At 35.6% G+C, this 18,529-nt stretch overlaps 4 protein-coding genes and 1 non-coding gene across 7 annotated transcripts; 2 read left to right on the forward strand and 3 right to left on the reverse strand.

Annotated features, from left to right (window-relative positions):
• Positions 1-262: 262 nt before the first annotated feature.
• On the reverse strand, positions 263-4,755 carry LOC8286698 (U11/U12 small nuclear ribonucleoprotein 59 kDa protein). 2 transcript variants are annotated; one of them, XM_015727093.3, is made up of 9 exons: positions 4,601-4,755; positions 3,984-4,158; positions 3,559-3,901; positions 3,376-3,459; positions 2,883-2,948; positions 2,239-2,311; positions 1,459-1,841; positions 1,226-1,266; positions 263-964 (listed from the first exon to the last, which is right to left on the reverse strand). In XM_015727093.3, exons 2-9 carry the CDS (start codon positions 4,154-4,156, stop codon positions 886-888), a joined length of 1,242 nt encoding a protein of 413 aa, XP_015582579.2. In that variant the 5' UTR covers positions 4,157-4,158; positions 4,601-4,755; the 3' UTR covers positions 263-885. The 2 variants fall into 2 exon arrangements, with proteins under 2 accessions (XP_015582579.2, XP_002511932.2); XM_002511886.4 differs by lacking the exon at positions 4,601-4,755 and adding an exon at positions 4,407-4,583.
• On the forward strand, positions 4,679-4,762 carry TRNAL-CAA. The gene has a single exon. It is a non-coding gene; the product is annotated as a tRNA-Leu (tRNA).
• Positions 4,763-6,821: 2,059 nt separating this feature from the next.
• LOC8289173 (probable membrane-associated kinase regulator 6) lies at positions 6,822-7,936 on the reverse strand. 2 transcript variants are annotated; one of them, XM_025160073.2, is made up of 2 exons: positions 7,144-7,936; positions 6,822-7,033 (listed from the first exon to the last, which is right to left on the reverse strand). In XM_025160073.2, exons 1-2 carry the CDS (start codon positions 7,774-7,776, stop codon positions 6,998-7,000), a joined length of 669 nt encoding a protein of 222 aa, XP_025015841.2. In that variant the 5' UTR covers positions 7,777-7,936; the 3' UTR covers positions 6,822-6,997. The 2 variants fall into 2 exon arrangements, with proteins under 2 accessions (XP_025015841.2, XP_002511933.2); XM_002511887.4 differs by having other exon boundaries at positions 7,140-7,936.
• Positions 7,937-14,859: 6,923 nt separating this feature from the next.
• Positions 14,860-16,471, reverse strand: LOC8286700 (hevamine-A). The gene has a single exon (XM_002511888.3). It carries the CDS (start codon positions 15,899-15,901, stop codon positions 15,005-15,007), a length of 897 nt encoding a protein of 298 aa, XP_002511934.2. The 5' UTR covers positions 15,902-16,471; the 3' UTR covers positions 14,860-15,004.
• Positions 16,472-17,244: 773 nt separating this feature from the next.
• Positions 17,245-18,325, forward strand: LOC8286701 (hevamine-A). Its single transcript, XM_002511889.4, has one exon. The coding sequence runs from the start codon at positions 17,306-17,308 to the stop codon at positions 18,194-18,196; it is 891 nt and encodes a 296-aa protein (XP_002511935.1). The 5' UTR covers positions 17,245-17,305; the 3' UTR covers positions 18,197-18,325.
• The last annotated feature ends 204 nt before the right edge of the window (positions 18,326-18,529 follow it).

Below are 18,529 nucleotides of genomic sequence, written 5' to 3' on the forward strand. Positions count from 1 at the left end.
GAGATTTTACAAAAAAATTAAAAATTAAAGTATATATAATAAATTATTTATTGAATACTAAAAGTTTAAGATTTTATTTTAAATTTAATTATTACTGAAATATGTTTCCAGATAAACAATGTAAAGACAACAAGAACTAACGCAAGTGGAGCCACTGCAGTGCAGAATTAACGGCACAGCCCCTTAAGTGCAGAGAACGCGTACACTAAATGTTGACAATTAAAAAAGGAATGCAACTTCAACGTTCATAGATGTACAGAAGTTTGAATGAGAAAACAAGAATCCTTGTAGCATCATGATAAAGCAGGAGAGTATCAGAACATTCTACAATACAGGAAAGGAAAAGAAAAAAAAAAGATTATTTCAAATCGTATGTCCCATTTACATGTTATCTGGGAATGCAAATGAAACCTGCATTCTCGTAGTATATCAATAATTGTTGATATGCATGACGAAAGAACTTGTTAATTGGGTATTTTGCAAGTCCTTTGATAGCATTTCTGGTATCAGATGAGAACTAAAGTAAAGTTTGTGACCTAGCCCTTAAAAAAAGAAAGGATCCAAATGCTTTTGCAGGTCAATTTTTGGCCTTCTTTGAAAGTGTGGCTTTGCGATCAAGGCCCATATAAAGCTTATGGAAGAGACAGACGTTGAGAGTAAAGAGCTGCTGGATGCAATGTTTTGGCGCAGCTTTGTTGTTCAGCTCTGAAACAAATGCATTAGAATAATTCACTGCTTTCAAGTTACCAGTCACTGTAATTCCAAACTGAAGGGCGCCTATGCAATTTCCCAGTATAAGGAAAAGCTTGGAGCTTGCAACTGCTTTTAGAATTTCTCAAAATACCAGTTACAGAAGCCGATGCTGCCTTTTAGCTCAGTGAGGAGTCATTGATGCCTGACAAGGTAAGATGCCCATATTTCATTTGCTGGAGGTGGCGGCTGAACCCAATGCCCTGGAATGCGGCTGCATCCAAGTTCAATGTAACAATTACTAAAAGCTAAGTAGCATAAATAAGAATAATAAGATGTTAGTTCTTTGCTTTTTTCCCCAGTGCAGTGAATGGGCGAAGAGGCATATGCGTATACTTGCAGTGTCATGCAAAAGATGTTGACGGAAAGAAGGGAAGTATGCGTTGGTGTGGCAATGAGAAATAGGCTTAAGTTGGCATGGTGGCTTAGCATAGTGGTTACTGTAGTTTCTAGCGAAGAGAATTTGTCGGCTTACCTTCCCCCTGGTCTTATATATGCATCCCACGTTCTTCTGACCTGCATTAGATAAAATAACCCATGAGATTGAATGGCTACCATAATGATTGTCGACCTCATACAGAGCAAATACTGCTGATATATACATGCAGCATTCTTTACAGAGGCACTTGAAGGTGAACTTGCAATTTATGAGCTAATAGGATAGAAAGACTACTATAAGAATCAATATATTAAGTAGCTGAAAATCACCTCGATAAGTGTGCCCATATCATTATTGCTGCCATGATAATAGTGGTAGAATTCCACTGGCAAATTTGCTACAGAATCATATGCTCCACTATAACTTTGACCTTCAGCTCTTTCTTCAGATGGGCCAGTGACTACAACAGAGTCTACACTGTCTTTGCTCTCAGTTACCTTGCTTTTACTCTCCTTAGTTTCACCATTATTTGCACTTGAATTCTTTGAGATGGGTGCAAGACTCTGGATTGCTTTCCTAGATTCCTCAGCGGTTGCAATGGCACCCTTCGCAGCATCTGTGTCAGCAGCAGCCACTGCTTGCCGCTCTTCTTCCTCAACTGCAGCCCTAACTCTCTCAAGAAACTCATCATCCTCCTTTGGAAGAAAATGCCCTGCATGATAATAAAACCAACCATAATTATTAGTTGCAAACAATTCGAAAGACTTTTCACATGCATAGACACCATTTAACGTAACACATGATTAGAAACACAAGACAAATAAGAGCATATAGCAAGTTCCAAAGAAAGTTGAAGAAATGAGATCTCATCTATTTCACAGTTATTTAGGCAAGCAGCAACTGAATTTCTATCTGTTGAAATAATTATGAACATTCAGCTTAAGCACAGATGCTCATCCAATGCACCAAAGTCATACCGTTGAATGCCTCCATTATATGTAAGTTGTATGTTAGTTCATGCTACATACTGATGTAGAATATAAAGCCAATCATATCAAAACAGGTTGAGTAGGCAAATGGTAAATAAAGGATAATGGTATTTGGCACACCTTGTTTTTTCAATTTTTGGATCCTGATGGAGCGTAATTCTTGCAACTTCTCCACCATCAAAACCAGCTCAAGCTGAAATATATGACATTATATAATATAAGACTGGATATCCCCCTTGTTAAGGGAAAAAGAGAGCACAAAAACAGCAACATCCATAACTAAGTTTTCATATGCAGCTCTGAATTATCCTATGAATAGTGATAAGAATAAACATAGTTTTGCTTATAATAAATGTAAAACCGGTTATCCATATATAGATTCTCAGTAGTGTGTTAAGGATACACACAGCAGTTCCCACTCTAGTACTCATAGAAAAAGCAAATGAGAAACTAGAGAAAATTCCTAGACCACTGTTAATTCTTAAATACTAATTTCAAATATTCGCATTCAAATTCAAAATGGCTTGCTTATCTTTGCAAAAGGATAAAGATAAAAATTAAGTACAAACTAAGACAGATCAAGTAATAACCTAGCAACATCTGTGAAAAATTTCTAAGAGCCAAAAGGCAGAAACAAATAAAGAGAGTCCAGCTGTATACCAAAGAAAAGAATGTATCATCAGTAAAAGATGGGATTCAATGTATCCAACATTCACAATATTTTACTTCTCTGCATATCAAGGCATGTAAACTCGAATCCTCACCTCAGATTCTAGTCTCTTCCTCTCCTCTTTTGCTTTAAGTTTTGCAATTTCTTTCATCTTTGCCATCTGAAACCACATATGCCCAGGTTAAACTTGTCAATTCACGCAAACTTCATACTACACCTAAAATTAAGATAATAAACAGAAAAAAATAATAATAAAGTAATAGAAACATGAACAGCATTGTAACAGGATAGAAGCACTTATAATCGTGCAAGTTTTCCATCATCAAAAGCTAACTAGTTAGACAGGTTAGTACAATGAACATTTTCTCAATGAATCATACTATAGAAACCACACAGATCTTTAGTGTGCAAGCTGTATGAACTGATATAAAAGTTGCACTTCAACCAATAGCGTTACAGGATTCTCTGGAATTTAGTCAACTTCCATCATAGGATACTAAGTACTACAAAAACAATCATATGGTGTATGTAAAATTAAAATCAATAACAGTTGATCATGTCAGCTTAAAAAACAAAAGTGCTATTACCTTCAGTTGTGCAGCATCCTTGGCAATCTCCCTGGCCCTACATTCATCAGCTTCTCTATCGGCTTGGTCAAATTGTTCAGGCTTCTAAATATCAAATTAAGAAGGTTAGCCTAAAGATATTATGGCTGAGAAAAATAAGAAAGCACCAGCAGATGAAACAAAGCAAGAAAGATGGAAAACCACCTTTGCACGCATTTCTGCAACACGTTTTCTCTTTCTCTTCCTCCAAAGTTTATTTCGCTTAGACTTTAGCATTTTCTCATGCAATCTAACTAATGCTGATTTCTCCTCCCAGGGACTTGCTTCATCTACGAGAGATCGGAACGGTTCTAACTGAGCTCTTAATTTTGACATCAAAGAATTTGCAGCATCCAGTGAAAGTGATTCTTGTGCTTCAAAGTCAATGTTTCTCTGTTTCAAATAATCGGAAAAGCTAGAGGTGACAGGATCAATGGACCCCCTTTCCCCATGTTCTACAGATCCTTTAGCATCTCTCAATGTCATCAAGGCCTCTAGTTCCTTCTGCCTGTTGAAAGTAATAAGTTAATTATAAACTGTTTCAACACCAACCAGATGATCAATAGAGATTGAAATAAAGAAACGAGTACATTGCTTTTGCGAGAATCAGAGTATCCTGTAATTCGCTGAATCGATCATGCACATTTTTCGTCTCCCAAAAAGCACTAGATTGTGGTGGGTCAGGTGGTAATATTGGCAACCAAGGATTTGAAGGAGGTGCTGCAGGTGCACCGGAATAAGAATGAAATGGAGCTGAATTCATTGCTGTAAAACCAAAAAAATAAAAAAAGAAATCAAACGCAACATTAATCAAACTAAATATATATATATATATATAAATAAACAAGAAAAGCAGCCAGGTAAGAACTAATGCCTTATTTTAACAGTATATATCAATAGAAAACAAATTCAGCCAATAAAAAGTGTCATTTGATTATGACGACCAATTTCTGCTCTTTTAAAAAACCGAAATAACAGAAGAAAGTAAGTTATGAAGGATTCATATCTCTTACTTTCACACGCTCTTTTGAGCAATCAAAATGAACGAGAACACCTAAAAAAAGAGGCACAATCAAATCATACGAGAAAACCTAAGCATCGAATATATATCAATATTAATAAACTGGAGAAATTCGTTTGTGTTATTGCCAGCAGTTGGCGGCAGTAAGAGCGAGAGAAAGCTTGGCCGCGAACCCAACTCACTCACCTCATAATTCCGAAACCCAACGGTTGAAGACGAGATAGATATTTAAGTTTAGGTTTTGGTAGAACAAGTAGCAATCAGGTCAGGATGGCCGAGTGGTCTAAGGCGCCAGACTCAAGTTCTGGTCCTCGTGAGGGGGCGTGGGTTCAAATCCCACTTCTGACATTTCTCGAAGCACTAACTTTTTACATTATTTCTACTTTCATTCCTGTTTGCCTCATTAAGCTCTGTATCCATCAGCCCAACCCAAAACTAACTTCAAAGCTCAACCCGTTTTATTTCTTTATTTATTTTTTCAATAATTTCAGCAGTCAGTCACAATCCAAATATGAGATATGATCAGAGTCAAGTATTGCTTTGCCTGTTTCGTTCTGTACAAAGACAGTGGAGAAGGAAACTGGTCCCCTCCAAATTGGGGCACAGACAAGGGAATCTTTAGAGCAAACTGTTGGGAGCTGGTCTTTCCAATTTTAACTAAAAGACTGATCATATTCAATAAGGAATTAGTTGATGTTGTGTTCTTTAGTTCTTGATTATAAGATATTAGTTATGGACACATAAAGAGGATTGGCATTGTTGTGCTTTTATTAGTAACAGAGACAGCATATATGGCCGACATGTCTATAAAGACAAAGTTTCGGTCCCCGTCGTCCAATGTCCATGTGTACACTTTGCTTGTTTCTCTTCTTCTTCTTCTTCTTCTTCTTCTTCAATCCCTTTGTTGGGGGGATTATGCCTTTATATTTAGTACTTGTATGATTTGTTTGTTGAGGCTGCACTACAATAATCTTTGTTCCCTGGCATAATACTAATGCTTTCTTAGGAATTAAAAACCAATCACTAGACTTAATTATCTCGTGATTTTAGTGGTTCTTACTTTTTTTTTTAATCTTTAAGCTAGTATTGGTACAAGTCATCATCAAGGACAAGAAGCAGGGTCGAACCTGACTAATGCCTTGTAGCAAGTAACGACAGTAAGGGACGGTCTGTTAGCGAAGACAATGAGGATGAAGGTTATTTTGGGTCCCTTGTGTCTGCTAAGAAATTGTTGCTACTGGAGAAGAAAAAAGAATGAGTATTTGGTATTGCTTCTTCAGCAATTGATGGGGTTTGAAAGAAGAAAAGCTGATAGTATGAAGTCGTGACTTTTCTCAGGGCACATTTTGTCTAATGTCCCCATCTTGTCCTTGCATTACAGGATCCCCTCAATAATGCATACATGTCTCTCTAGGTACCTATATTCCCAGATCTGCTGATATTTTATTGTCAAACGTTCACAACACAACAAAAGCAAAAAGAATTGCTGTCCTGTCTTCAGCTGACTATGGTGTGTGGTCTGTACTTAAAAAATTTCTTATTTTCAAAATTCTTTTTTACCTCGAATAAATAGGTGAATGAGAAATGGCACCTTCCTGTCGGTATTTCCTTTTGGTTCTTAGGTAACAGATATAGAAAATAAGGCACAAGAATTAAAGAGTAAAGAGTGCGGAAATGGATCAACACCGGCAAAGAATTTATATATATATATATATATATATATATGAAGACTAAGCGTTTCTCATTGTTTTCCTCTCAGCCGAAATAACTCGATTTTCTCTCTTGTAGCTAGAAACCAAGAAGCATACAACTGGGCCATTTTAGTGTATAATACCTTTAACAAGAAAAGTCTCAAAAACCAATCAGACTTCTGTTTTGAAGCTCAACCAAAGAATATATAATTTCGTGGCGAAGAAGAAATGCCTACCAGCGTCTGTCTCTAATGGAAGAACTGAGAAAAGAAACGTAAAAAAAAAAATGAAAAATGTTACTCGACTTGGTGTTCAACCTGATAACATTCCAGTATCTGATGCCACAAACCACATCTCAGAAAGGTAGAATGCTTGGCAGAAACAAACAAAAGAGGCAACACAGCCCTCTCCCTAGAAATCGGCTATTTTAATATTTGGCCGGGGGAATAGAAATACTCATCTTCCAGACCTCCACATATGGGGTTGCAAAATTCCATGCAAACAAGCAAATAATTTATTACATCAACCTCAATTTTGTTTTTTGTTTTTGTTTCATGCATTATCATAAGGAGCTTCCAGGCATACTGTTCAAGTATAAAGCCTGAAATTGTCTTAAATTTAGCAGAATATATAAACAAGAAAATAATTGATTTTTTAGCTTTACAGCATCAAAAACAAAAAGTAACAATTCTACTAAGGGATATATTTGCACTATATGATTTAAATAGTAAACTTTCCACAGCTGAGCAACAAAGAAACTTCTGTTTACACAGTAGACAAATTGCACATAAACAACCAAGGGGCTAAAGGACAGAACAATGGGACAAGGAACAAGCTGTTTTTTGATTCTCTTGCCTCAGCATTTCTAGAAGCTCTCCACTTGTTTCAAATTTCAGTTTCTTACTCTCTCTGTGAAAAGATCATTTATCTGAAAAATAAAATAAAAAAGTAAAAGCAGCATCAGAACACTTGGAGATTCAAAATCGACCTCCAAACATATAATTCTAAGCAAAAGAAATGGCAACGGACAATACCCACTGATCTTTTGCAATGAAGAACCGCCTCATAAATTGAGCTCTCGATATCGCACCAGCTGTTTGTTGAATAGATCCTGTGTGGAGATGCTTGCGGCAAACTGCTCCAACTCTTTACTTGTCTTGCTCTTTCATCAATATCATCAACTCTTGTACATTTCCTTGCGCCAGTTATTTTATGGCACAAAGGTTTCAGATATCCAAAACACTTCCGCAAGATTCGCTCTGACGATTTTTTCCATCTTTTAAGAATATGACACTGGATATGACCAGTCGAGACGACATTTCTAGAAGAAAAGGAAGAACAAGGGATAGGTACTAAATCAAGGGGATCGGAGGCCTCTATCTTTGACTGGTTGACAAAAACAGGCTTGATTAGGCCATCAGAGAAAAGCTGATCAGCATGAACAAGACGCTCAGGGTGTTCAGAAATAGGAACATCAAAATTAAAGTTCTGGACGTCTTCCAGAGATCTTTCTGACTTGAGAATCTTGTGCTCTAATTCTTCACCGCTAGCTTCATAGGAACTGTCAAGAGATGCTCTGAGGGGCTCCTCAAGACCATATAAGGGGGAACTTGCACTTGTTAACCAACTGCGCGAGAAGCTTTCAATGGCCAGAGGTTGTGAGAATTCCATGTGTTGACTGTTGATTGTTAATGTGAAGATTATGGAGGACTAAAAGCCCTATATATTATATTCTTGGATGGATGGACAAGATTCATGCGATTGAGGTCTTAGAATGACCACAAGATCATAAATTATCTAATCTATCAAGATCAAAAAAGAGACAAATGGAACAAGATAAATAAGCGACCATATAGACATTTTTAGCTATTCTGTACCTGGTTTATAAGTCATATTCTATTTAAACTTTTCTTGAGTAGTTACTAAGTAAATTGATGAGAAACCTTTTATGAACTACTGAATCAATAATGTTTTACTTTCCAGCTTTATTGTTTTATTCCCCTTCCCCCCTCTCCCCCCCCCTTTTTTCTTCTATCTTACTTTGAAACAGAGATGCTTTCCAATCCAAGAAAACCCCTTTGAAACCTTCCCTCTTCCAACCTCCCAGTAAATGGAAATAACAGAAAGAAGAAAAAAAAGAGAAGAATACAAATTTGGAGAAACTGTATTAGGGTATATAGACAAAAACCATTCGTATATTAATGACATTGACAGTATTTATTAGGTATGGTATTTGTATTGGTTGATTTTAATTATGGATGACTAATGGTTATAAATTACTGTGTCAATGTAAATGCTAAATGAAACTATATATCATTATATCATTGATTTGTCTATAGATAATATGATAGATTAACAACGAAAGCTTGCGGGTGCAAAATTTACACAAAAGCTTGCATATGAAGATAATGAAAGTCTAACTGCAGCAACCAACTTAGCTGTGAAAATCATGTTATGGGGTCAAAACAATATGACTTCTAAAATGGTGTTCTAGAAGGGTATTATTTATCTTGTTCTTGATTATTCTAGAATTCTTTTTAAGGATATAGGTGGCAGAAGTCCTAAAATATCTCAAAAGCTCCAGGTTATCATACCCTAATTACAAATATGCACTTAACATAATTTACTTCCATATTGTAATGATATTTGGATCATTATCAAACCTAGAAACTAATACCAGCAAACGTGTGAATATTTAAGCAAGCAAAGCTCCATGCTACTAAGGCTCTGTTCTGCGGAAAATATGTCCATATTGTGCAGATTCGAGCATTGGGTAAAACTGGTCATTGAAAAGCATGACTTTCTCCACGAATCAAATGAAGCCGAAAATATCGAACCCCAATATGTTTCAACAATCAAGAGTGATTCTCCATGTTTTAGAAAAATGCAGAAATAATTTCTATCCAGATTCAAAAATCTTAAAATAAACAATTAAAACATAGGAAAAAGAAAAAGAAAGAAAAAAAAAAAAAAAAGCAATTTCAGATCGATGCAGGCAGCTGCAAAGCTACACCTGAAGTATTGATACATAACCTGTACATATATGAAACAGTAAACTGACTACTGAAAGAGTTACCGAGTTCGAATCCTCTAAACTGAGATGTAAAAAAGGCGCACTTTCAGTTTCCTATTCCAATAGATTGACATTTATACATGTCGGTTGGGCAAAACATCGCTTTCCATGCTCAGTAGATGGGACTATAAACTTTTGGATCCCATTATCAGAAATAAAATATATGGGCGAAGGTAAACAACTAATTATAATCAGTGAGATTACAATTGCATGCACGAGTGGCTGGTAGAGAAAGGGCGAGAGCGTGAGTATTGATATATCTTTTGACAATCCTTTTCTTTTATTAAAAAAATAAAAGGAAAGTAATAAGCTAAGAAGCTTCGGTTTCGAGAAATCATAATTTCTACTAAATTATTTGCTGAAGAGGCAGAAATCCTTTTGAAAGAAGCTATTCAGACGCAGAAGGAACACTTTCTACATCAGGAACAGCTCTAAAGAAATTAATTGCTGCGGGTATAAGTATAAATAAATCAATAACTTGTAATCTTCAACGACCAGGACACGGTGGTCCCTAGCTGGCTGAAATTAATAAATGGATGTTACAATACTACTGAGACAAATTCGATGATCAGATATATAGTTTGACTCCAAATAAAATGAAGAAAAAATGCTGGAGTATGAATGTATCAGTTCCGGTAAGTAGACCAAATAATACAATACAATCAAAAGTTCCTAGATTCATGGAGACTAGACCTGTTCATGGGCTGGGCCTGGGCGGGCTCGGGCAGGGCCTGACTTGATTTTGGACAAGTCCGAGCCCGCTCAGGTCCGAGAAATTTTTAATATCTCTGAGCTCAAGTTCGAGCCCGAAAATTTTTAAAAAGCTCGGCCTGGCCCGGCCTGGCCTGACCAATTGTTAAACCTGTAAAAAGAGGTCGGGCCTGTACAGGTTCGGGTCGGACCTGACCCGGCCCGACCAACAATTCAACATAAATATTCAAAATTTCATTCCAATTTCAACACAAATATTCAAAATTTAAACCCAATAATCATGTTCATCATGATAATAAAGATACAAACATCAATTAATATTTTTAACCATCTAAATAAAATAAAATTCAAAAAACTGAAATAAAAGCACAATAATATAGATGAAGCTCCTTCAAGGCAAATTCACATTTCCTACAAAATAAAAAATATTTAAATTAATAAATATTTTATATAAATAATAAACTTACCTAAAAATCAATAATTTCAGTTTCTTCTTTGCCATCAATATCACTAATATCATCCTCACTTGAGCTATCAGATTCAAATTTGGGTGTAAAATCACCTAGACAAAATTTACAAAATGAAAATTAGTCAATTATAAAACTTATTTTTGAAAATAAAATTCAAAAAACAGATTGAATTATAAATAAACAACTTTTATTACCTTCCGCACGAATCCAATCCTTAAGACAATTTAAAGTTTGAACTGTCTTAGAATTAAGAGAACTTCTAGAAGCGGTAATGATCTTATTTCCAATGCTAAAAGCGGATTCTGAAGCAACACTTGTAACCGGAATTGATAAAACATCGCGTGCCATTTTTGAGAGTTCGGGATATCTCATTGAACTTTTATTCCAAAACTCCAAAACATCCAAATCTTCAGTCAAATTATGAGTTGGTTCCTCAAAATAAAGATCTAATTGTGACTTACCATGTATGGTAGTTGTTTCACCCAAAAACTCTTTGTAATCTTCAAATTGCTCATCCCTCGTGTCACTAACAAAATTGTCACCACTTGATAGTTCCTCATTTGAAGTTCCAACACTAGAACTAGTTTCTTGTCTATACTCGTCAAACAACTTATGAATGGTAGTTATAACTTTCTCTACCATCTCATCCATTTTATCTTTCCCATATATTTTACCCTAACAATACTTCAAAAACTTTATTTTGCATCTAGGATCTAAAAGTGCAACACAACTCAAAATTCCATTATAATTAGCCCAATATTTGTCAAATTTAGGTTGCATAGCCTTAGCGGTATTGCATAGAATGTGAGATGGTTCATTTGCAACTTCTAATAATTTTGAATGGATTTTCCACACTCCTCTAAAAAATAAATTTGAAGTAGGAGTATTATGAGCCGAAAACATAATTGTCACTTTATAAAACACCTTCAAAAATTTATGAGTCATAGAAATATATTTCCATTCAATTTCTGAGATTTCATAAGATCTAAGTACATGACTTCTAGTCCCAAAATAATCAAACACATTCTTGTAGTAAAAAGTATTATCAAGCATTGTATAAGTCGAATTCCATCTCGTAGGACAATCATATCTAAATCTTCTCCTAATATCTAAGTGAAAATTTTTCTTTGCAACATCAAAAAACTTTTTTCTACGTATCTGTGATTTATCAATATACTTCATAATTTCTCTGATCTTATTAATAATATCACTGATACTATCCAAACCTGATTGTACGATTAAGTTTAAAATATGAGCACAACAACAGATTTGAAAAAACTCGCCATTACATACAAGAAATTCTTTTGTTGCGAGACGACCATTAAGGATAGAAATCATAGTATCATTGTAAGAAGCATTATCAGCAGTGATTGAAAATATTTTATGCTTCAAATTCCATTGAGATAAAAATAAGTCAATCTCATCAGCTATGCACTGGCCGTCATAAGGTGGAACTAATGCTCTAAATCTCAAAATTCTCTTTTGTAGTTTCCACTTATCATCAATAAAATGAGCAGTAATGCAAATATACTCAACTTTTGTATGTTGACTCTTCCAATTATCAGTTGTCAAACAAATTTTACCAGGAGCATTGAAAATCATTTCTCTAAGGCTATCCATTTCTTTCACATACAAAGAAAGAATGTCTCTTTTTAGAGTATGCCTACTATATGCTCTAATTTGAGGACACGCCTTACACAACATGCGCCTAAAACCCTTTTCTTCCACAATAATAAAAGGATGAGAACCTTCAACAACAAACATGCTAATGCAATGACGCAATCCATCATGATCAAACTTATAATTCTTTATAGAATTACTCCCATCACTTAATACTTCACTACCTATAAGAAATTGTTTAATATCTGCATTTCCATGTTTTGAGCATTTAGTTAAATGACGCCTTAAATGTGATATTTCATTTTTTGTAGCAGCACCCAAAATAGACTTATAGTGCTTACATTTCGCTTTGGCATCATTTGTATCATTTCCGATTAGCTCAAAATGTTCCCAAACAATTGAAGTACTCTTTGCTCGCTTTTTGGAAACTTCATATTCTGCAAAGCCATCCTAAATGGACTGTTTATATTTGTCATTTTCGGGTACTATAGAATTTTGTTCCTCAGCCATGAACTAAATTTTAATCTCCATTATATTAAAAAAAAACAGAAAATATCAGATTTCCATTTAAATAATCAAATATAAATTTCAGTTTATAATCTACCAAAACCAAATTATCCAAATAACTCATAGAATCTTGGGGTGAACAAAATGAGTGTTCCATTTCAAGCTACAGCAATATATATAAATAACTAGGAAAATTTAAAGCCCTTGAAAACGAACAGATCTGGAAAAATGCGGCCACACATATCTCTAAAAATAAATAAATCACTTCACATGTAACACAAAAATTAACAATTTTCCAGATCTAACTCTAACTGACGAGTAACATTTCTGCAATACAAGCAAAAAAAAAAAAAAAAGATGAAGGAGACGGCTGGGATAGTGTCGAGGTTACCGATGATCTGGTTTTTAACTTCTCTGAGAGCTTTTAGCTTGACGTCGAGGTCAGGTGAAGTGAGTCATGCAAGGAGGTCCATAGGACGGTGAGTGACGGCGGTGGATGCGGTCGGCATGGTGGCAGAGCGGCATCAATAACGAGCCAGCCGATCTTAAAAGGAGAGAAGAAAAAAAAAAGACAAATAGAGCCAAGAAGAAAGGTATGTCAGAGATGGCCGGGGAGGAGTACGGTGGTGTGTGAGGTGGAGTGCAAGAGTTGATGTTGTATATGCGGTGAAATGTGAGTATGGCTTTTGATTTTGTGTTGTCTGTTTGTTTTTGAATTTTGCAGGAGAGTGGTTTCTTTTGTTGTTTTTTCGTAAATGTAATGAGGAAAAAATGAGGAAGGGAATTTGGAATTAGTTAGTGGATGGGCTAACCGGGAAAGACGGTGGTGGGCCGTACAATGAGATTTGCCTTTTATTAGCGCCAACAAAGTCGCGATGGAGATAACTTTGACTGGTCGGACAAATTTTTATTTCTTTTCTTTTGGTGGTTAAAATTTAATATCTGAAATGAAAAATTAAAATTTTAGATTTATGATATTTTCTTGCTAAGAATGCAATGATGGACTCCCATCTACCCTTGTCAAAACCGATTCACTTAACACATATATTTAGTGTATTAAATTTTAATTTTAATATGCTATAGCATATTATGCTCGAGAAGAAGAAGTCCTTGCTGTTGCTTTGTTATGATAATTTCTTTACCAGTAAGTGGACTTGTGGCAGTAAATACATAAAATATTTTATACATGAAAAGATGATTTTAATCGGGCCGGGCCGGGCTTGGATTTTTATATAAAAGCCCAAGCCTGGCCCAAAGACTACGGGCTTTTTTCGGGTTCGGGCCGGGCCGGGTTTGTATACAAAATTTGTTGTCCAAGCCCGGCCCGAGGAGTGCGGGCCTGGGCGGGCCGGGCGAGTACCTAGGCCCATGAACAGGTCTAATGGAGATATAAAAGAGCATATAAGTTATCATGCTTGCATATCCACCATTTGAGTTTCCAACAATTATTCCAATAATTAAATATCCGATTTGACTTATGGACGAATATGCAAGCATACGTTTCATGCTTGTTTGAGTAATAGCAATGAGATTCTCCACTATCATGCTCAGAATAGCTAGGATTTTCAGAAAAATATGCCATTCGTTTGATGAGAAATAAAAATGAATATTTACGGCTTATTTGGTAGAATTTTATTAGCGGTTGCTATTAATATATTAAACAACCACTCAAGGTATAATTTATAGTTAATTTATTATATTATATTATATTTAAGTATATAAATTAATAAAAATAACTAATAATAATTAAAAATTATATAGTTAATTTTTTTTAGCTCAATTGATTTTAAGTACATAAATTTAAATTTAAATTCTACTAATAAAAATTTCTAATTTCAAATACCATAATTTTAAATATTATAATTATTTAACTATTAAGAATAATTTTAAAATAATAATTATTTATTTTAGAAAATAAAAATTTAATTATATGAAATCAATTTAAAATAAATAAAAATCAAATTAGCTATTAGCCGATAAAAAAAATTCTAAAATAGAGCTGATACAATCAACTGCTACTGCTGATTGGGACTAAATCAGCTATCGGCTGTTGTTTCTTAAATTTTTAACAAACGCTTTATTATAGCTGTAAACATCCCCTTAAAGTATTTTAGTATTCTAATTATATTATATATATATATATATATATATAATATAGTGATATATGCTTAATATCTCATTTTATTTTTATTATTCAATTTCAAATATTAATAGCCAGATGGGCAAAATATAAGCTAAATACTTTGGTATGATGCGCCAAAACCAATTGTTTAGTTTCCCATCATTTAATATAACATACTACAGTCGTATATTTATTAATTTTGCCTGAATTATTTCATCAAATTTTCTTAGCCTAAATTTGTGTGATCAAAATTTATGAAAATAGAAGCCCGTAATTTATTGGTGTATGAACAGCGATTACATATCCGAAATTAAAACCCAAACAAGACAAAGAAACAAAGATGATCTTGTGTACAAGGAAACCCAAATCACCGCAGACATGACACCAGTTAAGATCTTAGACATCACTCTTGATGGAAGAGCTATATCCACTTTGGTCATCAAAATACTTAGACCACAGCATAACGCCTCCATATTGTTCAGATCCTTTAATTGCAGGGAGCACATTAGAAGTTAGATCTGCTACGGGAATGAACCCACTCCCTGCCGCCTCAGGAGATGCAGGTAAACCCAAGAAAATCTTTGTCGCTGGAATGTCTGAAGTCCATTGCTTCCATGAATCTTCGAGATTGTTAATGTCACCTGAGGTGTATTGGCAAGGAGGGTTGTTGTAGAATTGAACCCACACATAGTCAAAAAGACCAGTCTTCAGGGCATTTCCTACCCAAGCATCAGGATATGGGCATTGAGGAGCTGCGGTTAAGTGCACTTTCTTGCCTTTATTGTTATATGCTGAAAGGAATCTTGCAAGATCATCCCAATACAAATTTGTTCCTCCTTCAATATCAAAGTCAATTCCATCTAGTACAGCAGGGCCAAGCGGACGAGATGAAGATTGTCCACCCAAGAAGTTGTTCCACAAGTAAGTAGCGACTTGCCTAGCATCATCAGAAGAGGACAGGGAGTAACTGACAACGCCTCCTCCAATAGAAAGCAAAACCTTGACGCCTTTAGCTTGACATGATATTATTTCAGAGCTTAAGTTTGTGCAGCCATTACTGTATGGATCACAGTGACCTGCAAGGTTAATCATTGGGGTCCTGCCACCACCAAAAGTCGAAAGAAAAGCTAGGTTCACATATTTATAGTTTCCTGTCGCACACGTTTCTGCCAAAGTACCCTCATTCCCGTTCTGCCCCCAGTAAATAGCAATTCCACCAGCATCAGAAACTAGTGCTAGCTCTAAAAATACCAAGGTGGCGATTGACAATGTTAATGCTAATTGGTACGCCATTTGAAGCAACCCAGCTATGTTTGCTAGACCTTGATTCGCTCGTAATGTGATTACTCTGACAAGAAAGAGTGGAGAAGTATAGCTTTTATAGTACAAAGATTAATCTGACAATAAGATTAACTGTATGTTGATAATGCCTTAGCAGTTACTTTGTCTCACATTGAAATACTGGATCATTATCTAAGACAAGAGGTTAATTTTGCATGCACGAAATGTTTGAAGCTAAAACATACAAAAGTTGAAACTTGAATTGTCTCATAGCTTTTGTCCACCACCTCGATGTGTTAATGGTTAATATCTTATTTGTCTCTTGAAATCATTGGGTGATTCAAATCTATTCCCAAAGAGACACCTGAAAAATGAAGGCTCGTGATTTTGATGTGGAGATCGTTTCGTGTTCAGATCTCTTTTGGCAGGATAAGTGGGGATTATTGGAAGGGAGAACTACGTACCCTTGTTTTGTCTCATTGAACATTCCCCCGAAACTACAAATGATACAGGATTAACACTTGTAGCCAAATGGGTTTGATTTGTTATTGTCTCTTCAGGAATCCCATCAGTGCTGCAACAGTGACTGCATATGGATTTGACACTTGAAGAATATTACACGACTCCATCATTTCTCTTGCTAAATGAGGTTCATTTGCATGTTAAATTGGTATGCTAAATTCGTTAGATTAAGTTTTATTATCTTTTTGGTTGTGAATCTACATTTTTGTTGGTTCAGCTGAATTTTAGCAATATAACAGAAATAAGCAATAAATCAATTTTCCGAGCATATATTGGCACCTGATGAACAAAGTGCAGAAATTGCTGAATGCTGATAACATCCTGATGTACCAAATAAACAAAAATTACCGGCAAGATTTGTCGAAACTTTCTAATAACTAGGCCACGACGTCTTACAACTTGTCAGATATGAACAGTGTAAATTCTCTGGTTTTACCTAATAGAGATTCACCTGCAAAGACCTTGATTTGTCACGGCAGCCAATCACATCCAAAAAATGATTCAGCTATATAATTTATTCCAACATTTAGCTTCTGTTATTTTTTATTAATGACTCATCTCTGATTGTCACTACATACAAACAGTCAAATAGAATGGACAAAGAAACAGTAGAAAACGTCCCAAAATGGGGCATGGATATTTGAAGCTGTTAAAACAAGTTTGTCTTCAAATAAACCATTTCCGCCTGTTTCTTCCGTTCATATAGTGCGTATCAGGTGCAACAAATTGTAATTGTAACGCTACGCACTCTTCCATAAAAGAACAAAATGTACCTATCAAAATGCACCTGATTTCCTCTATAAGAAGCGTGCTTCTGAGAGCAATTCAAAACCAGAACATAAGGTCCTGGAAAAGTATATTGGTCAGCATTAGCGACTTCGACGTGGAGAATTCATGGCTTCAAGGTCAGCAATCTCGGTAATAGTCCTTTTATCAGTAATTGTAACAGCGATAGTGGATGCTGAAGCTGGTGGAATAGCAATCTATTGGGGTCAGAATGGAAACGAGGGCACCTTAGCTGAAACTTGTGCCTCAGGGAACTATGACTTTGTAAACATCGCTTTCCTACCAGTTTTCGGAAATGGTCAGACTCCTGAGATTAACCTTGCTGGCCACTGCAATCCAGGCAGCTGTACAGGCTTAAGCTCGGACATAAAATCATGTCAAGCCAAAGGCATCAAAGTGATGCTTTCTATTGGTGGAGGAGCTGGGAACTACATTCTTACCTCCACTCAAGATGCAAGGCAAGTTGCAACTTACCTATGGAATAATTTCTTAGGCGGACAATCTTCGTCTCGGCCATTTGGCCCTGCTGTTCTAGATGGAATCGATTTTGATATTGAAGGAGGATCAAACCAGCACTATGATGATCTAGCAAGGTTCCTTTCTGCATACAGTAAGAAAGGTAAGAAGGTATACTTAACTGCAGCTCCACAGTGCCCATTTCCTGATGCTTGGGTAGGAAATGCTCTTACAACAGGTCTTTTCGACTATGTTTGGGTCCAATTCTATAATAACGCCCCTTGCCAATACTCTTCTGGGAATATTGGCAATCTTGAAAATGCCTGGAAGCAATGGATATCAAGTATCCCTGCCAAAAAAATTTTCCTCGGATTACCTGCTGCTCCTGCTGCAGCTGGTAGTGGCTTCATCCCTGTATCGGATCTAACTTCCAAAGTCCTTCCAGCAATTAAGAATTCAGGCAAGTATGGTGGTGTTATGCTGTGGTCCAAGTATTATGATGATCAAACTGGTTACAGCAAAGCCATAAAAAGCCATGTCTAGGTTACTCTGTTTTGAGTTATACATGACCAAATTTCGTTTGCGAAATCTATATCTGTACACATTACTTATTCTTTGCATTATTATCAGCCTAGTTCGCGGTTGCTTGCTATTAATGACAATTTAAGAACACTGGGCACTGTGCAGAAATAAAATATATTCCACGGAATAATATGATTGAACTTGTCTTACTCCTCTCCTACCATGAAGAAAAACGTAAACAAAATGCAAAATTGATCTGAAGAACAAAATGCAAAAATAACAAGAAAAATGTGGAAAATGAAATAATTTTCTGAAGAAACAGTATCTGAAAAAACAATTAAGGTATGGGCAATA

This window comes from Ricinus communis, chromosome 1 (assembly GCF_019578655.1).
Source record: "Ricinus communis isolate WT05 ecotype wild-type chromosome 1, ASM1957865v1, whole genome shotgun sequence".
NCBI lineage: Eukaryota > Viridiplantae > Streptophyta > Magnoliopsida > Malpighiales > Euphorbiaceae > Ricinus > Ricinus communis.

Bases quoted from the DNA above. Each gene is read 5' to 3' on its own strand.
- LOC8286698 (XM_015727093.3), bottom strand. From the start codon at position 4,156: ATGAATTCAGCTCCATTTCATTCTTATTCCGGTGCACCTGCAGCACCT. The intron at 1,267-1,458 runs GTGATTTTCAGC...TATCTAATGCAG, and splicing joins ATATGGGCACACTTATCGAG to GTCAGAAGAACGTGGGATGC. The intron at 965-1,225 runs GTAAGCCGACAA...ACTTGGATGCAG, and splicing joins TATATAAGACCAGGGGGAAG to CCGCATTCCAGGGCATTGGG.
- LOC8289173 (XM_025160073.2), bottom strand. From the start codon at position 7,776: ATGGAATTCTCACAACCTCTGGCCATTGAAAGCTTCTCGCGCAGTTGG. The intron at 7,034-7,143 runs GTGGGTATTGTC...TTTATTTTTCAG, and splicing joins TTCTTCATTGCAAAAGATCA to ATAAATGATCTTTTCACAGA.
- LOC8286700 (XM_002511888.3), bottom strand. From the start codon at position 15,901: ATGGCGTACCAATTAGCATTAACATTGTCAATCGCCACCTTGGTATTT.
- LOC8286701 (XM_002511889.4), top strand. From the start codon at position 17,306: ATGGCTTCAAGGTCAGCAATCTCGGTAATAGTCCTTTTATCAGTAATT.